Genomic DNA, 4318 nt, shown 5'->3' on the forward strand with positions numbered 1-4318 from the left:
AGTGTTCTGATTTTCAACATTACTGTATACACATGTGATTTGATCACAAGTGTTTTCCTCCTAAAACTGTGGTTCATGTATTGCATAGGTACATAAGTTGGTGTATTGTTAGTGAGATAAGCCAGATGGCCATGATGTACTAGCAGGAGATCAGCATCTCTCTCATCCTCCCCCTTTCACCCATCCTCTCACCCCCCTTTTCCCCCTAACTCTCTCTTTACCCCTCATCCTCTCTCTCTTTCATCCTCTCTCTCCTCTCTCTCTCATCTCATCCCGTCTCTCACCTTCCCCCACCTCTCTCCTTTCTCTCATCGTCCTCTCTCTCCTCCTCTCTCTCTCCCCCTCCCCCCATCCTCCCTCCCCCCACCCACCCTCCCTCGCTCTATCTCATCCTCTCTCAGTGACCTGAAGCAGGAGCAGGACAAGGAGGGCAGTCGCTGATCCATGCTCTCCCGGCAGCATCGCTTCAACGAGCGCTGCTGCATCCACTGCTGCTCTCCCTTCACCTTCCTGGTCAACTCCATGTGCCAGTGTCTGGACTGCCAGTACAAGAAAGACAAAGCCTGGGTCTGTTCAGCGTGCCAGGAGGGCAGGTCAGTGGGGAGGGGTGTGTTTCTGTCTGCGGGGGTGAGTGTGTTTCTGTGTGTGTGGGTGTGGGCGTGTTTAACTATACTTGTGAGAACCAGAAGTCCCCACAAGAGTAGTAAACAAACAAAATGGTGACCAATTATAGACATTTTGTTAGTCCCCACAAGGTTAAATGCTATTTCTTGGGGGTTTAGGTTTAGGGTTAGAATTAGTGTTAGGGTTAGAATTAGAAAGATGACAGAGAAAACATTACATATCAAATCACATTTTATTTGTCACATGCGCCGAATACAACAGGTGTAGACCTTACAGGGAAATGCTTACTTAGAAGCCCTAACCAACAATGTAGTTGAATTTGTTTTATTATAAAAATAAAATAAAAATACGAATAACAAATAAAAGTAACAAATATTTAAAGAGCAGCATCAAAATAACAATAGCGAGGCTATATACAGGGGGTATCGGTACAGAGTCAATGTAGCCATTTGATTAGATGTTCAGGAGTCTTATGGCTCGGGGATAGAAGCTGTTTAGAAGCCTCTTGGACCTAGACTTGGCGCTCCGGTACTGCTTGCCATGCGGTAGTAGAGAGAACAGTCTATGACTGGGGTGGCTGGAGTCTTTAACTATTTTTAGGGCCTTCCTTTGACACCGCTTGGTATAGAGGTCCTGGATGGCATGAAGCTTGGCCCCAGTGATGTACTGGGCCGTACATCTGTAGTGCTTTGCGGTCGGAGGCCGAGCAGTTGCCATATCAGGCAGTGATGCAACCAGTCAGGATGCTCTCGATGGTGCAGCTGTAGAACATTTTGAGGATCTGAGGACCCATGCCAAATCTTTTCAGTCTCCTGAGGGGGAATTGGTTTTGTCGTGCCCTCTTCACGACTGTCTTGGTGTGCTTGGATCATATGTTAGTTTGTCAACTAGATTGAAGAATTCATTCTATCGATCTATCAGATTATTCTGATGAGCAATGGTTTATTTAGTCTTCTAGGGCAACATATAAAAGAGAAAAGTTCACTAACAAATAACCTACCAAAATGTCAGAAATTATAAGCAGAAATGTATCTAAATCAGCCCCCCCAAAAATCTGCTCCCCCTGTCAAAATATTGTTCTGCTGTCTGACTGTAGCCTATAGCGCATGTTCTATATTTACTGGTTAGTGTTGGTGGCGGGCCTCAGATTTTCACTTTATCACATATAATCGGGTGGTTGCGGATGGGTTATTAGCAATTGCAGGTAGGTGGGTGCGGGTGAACAAACAGCTGACCACTAATGTCTGCAATCAGAAGAGTGAGGTCTCCCACAGTAAGTTGGCAGAGGTTCAACAAAGTGAAATGAGGACGTGTGTGTGTGTGCCTTGCCTTCAGGGCCATGGACCTCTTGACTCAGAGGATGTGGTAACACACACTCAAGACCGCCATACACGCTACACATTGTTAGTGGAGCGCACATAATAACTTACCTGGCGCAATGTAACCAATAGAATACTCCCAAAAGTACAAACACCACCCACTGTGGGTAATCGGAATCAAGCGCAACTAAAGTAACTGAAGAAAAACATTGTATAAGATGGTATGTCAACACTGGTCTGCTACATACACTATGTATTACTGGCATCTCAACAGTCCTCCTTTCTCTTTTCTCTCTGTTCTCTCTGTTCTCTCTGTTCTCTGTCTGTTCTCTGTCTGTTCTCTCTGTTTCCTCTCTTTTTTCTCTCTCTTCTCTCTCTTCTCTCTCTCTTCTCTCTCTCTCTCTTCTCTCTCTGTTCTCTCTCTCTTTTCTCTCTCTTCTCTCTGTTCTCTGGAGTGGTTCTACAACAATGTGAAGTGTTGCTTCAAGAAGTTTGGCAGTGCCAAGGTATACAGGAAAAACCTGGTGGATCACGGGACGCTGGGAGAACTCACAGGTACTGGACTGGTGTTTGATACTGCTGTTACTACTTTAAATGAGACATTAGCGTTGACCGTAAGAGTGTGAAGACTCTGTGCTTGTGTCTTGTGTCATATCTTCCAGCACCTTAGCAGCCTTGTACGGTGTACACTAGATTCCTTCCGGTCAAGATGTGTGTGTGTGTGTGTGTGTGTGTGTGTGTGTGTGTGTGTGTGTGTGTGTGTGTGTGTGTGTGTGTGTGTGTGTGTGTGTGTGTGTGTGTGTCTCTATTGTACTTTAGGGCCGTTCCACAGTGTGTATGCATACTGTATATGTATGGGTGTTTGAACATGTACTCTAGGGATGTAACGGTTCCCCAAACTCACGGTTCGGTAAGTATTGTGGTGTTGGGCCTCTCATGTAGAGGTCTAAAAAGTTGGACCTGTTCCGAAAATGACCTGGGGCTTTCCTACCCGGACAAATATGCAGAAATACATTTTTGAATATAGAGACCCGTTCAGAACGGACCAGAGGACGACCAGTTGCGTATAGACATGGTCAGACCCAAGGGGGGGAGCAGCAGAAAAGTCCATTTGTAAGCTACTTTATTAACCAGAGCTGATAACGCGCGAGGGAGAGGACGGCAGGCTGAATGTTGATGAGTCTTGACCAGAGACGGAAGAGGAAGCAGGTAGTCGGGACGGATTGCAGGAACGTATGGCGGATAGTTGGAAATGGTGGAGAGTATTGCGGCCGACGTGGAGGAAATGGATAAAAAGTTGGAGAAGCAACGTTTGTGCTGGAATGCCAACAATATGGGTGTCTGTTCTGATGATATGGATCGGGAGGATGAGGGTCAAGGATCTGAATGGTCGGTAGTGGAAAGACATAAGAGGAAGAGAGAGCATGATACTGAAAGCAGTAGAGTGTCTAGTAAAGAAAGCATGAAGAGGGCCAAGGTAGGAAGCAAGACTAACAATGTGTCGAAGTGGAAAGTTGTGATGGTGTTTGACGAGACCACAGGCCCTCATTTACACCCTATCCAATTAACCAATGCCATAGAGAAATAGATAGCTGAAGTCAAACAAGCCTGGTTCATTGGAAATGGTAGATTGCTAATATTTTGTGGTAGCCAGGCTCAGCAAGAGAAGATTCTGCTAATGGAAAAGCTTAATGGGAAGAAGATGAAAAGCCATGTCTCTGGTGCTTATGCTAGATTGAGGGGAGTCATCACTGGGGCCCCAATATCTATGTCCGTAGATGATATTAAAGAAAATGTGAAGGGTGGCAGAGTGGTTGAGGCCAAAAGGTTGATCAGTAGGAAAGAGGGTCAAAGAAGTGAAAGCTTATCAGTGCTGCTGAGGATTGAGAAGGTTTTGACTGGAAAAGTACATATAGGACCCATTTAGTTTCAGTGTCTGAGAATTTGTCCCATACCCATTACGGTATTTTAGAATTTTGATTACAACGTTGTTTTAACGGAATAGCCTAGAATGTTTTTTTTGCAGCTCAGATTTACTCACGAGGCAATGGCATGCATAGCCTATAGGCCTAGTGTTTTATTTTAATGTATTCATTCGGGTTCACAGTGCTGACCGAACCGAGATCCCCCTACCAAACGGTTTCGGTATGAACACGTGAACCCTTACAGCTCTAATGTACACTCTTAGAAAAAAGGGTTCCAAAAGGGTTATTTGGCTGTGGCCATAGAATAACCCTTTTTGGTTCCAGGTAGAATCCTTTTTGGTTTAAAGGTAGAGCTCTTTTGGGTTTCGTGTAGAACTCTCTGTTGAAAGGGTTTTACATGGAACCAAAAAGGGTTTTTCAAAGGGTTCTCCTATGGGGACAGCTGAATAA

The 4318-nt window shown here is 45.0% G+C and overlaps 1 protein-coding gene across 1 annotated transcript in view; it reads left to right on the forward strand.

The window, feature by feature from the left end:
- The first annotated feature begins 1456 nt into the window (after nt 1-1456).
- The window catches only part of LOC106599092 (rab effector MyRIP), a 17726-nt gene continuing 14864 nt past the window's right edge, over nt 1457-4318 (forward strand). Inside the window, exon 1 of the mRNA XM_045716019.1 lies at nt 1457-2498. Coding sequence (XP_045571975.1) covers nt 2162-2498 — 337 coding nt within the window. The 5' untranslated portion in view covers nt 1457-2161. The remainder of the gene's footprint in view (nt 2499-4318) is intronic.

This window comes from Salmo salar, chromosome ssa03 (assembly GCF_905237065.1).
Source record: "Salmo salar chromosome ssa03, Ssal_v3.1, whole genome shotgun sequence".
Taxonomy (NCBI): domain Eukaryota; kingdom Metazoa; phylum Chordata; class Actinopteri; order Salmoniformes; family Salmonidae; genus Salmo; species Salmo salar.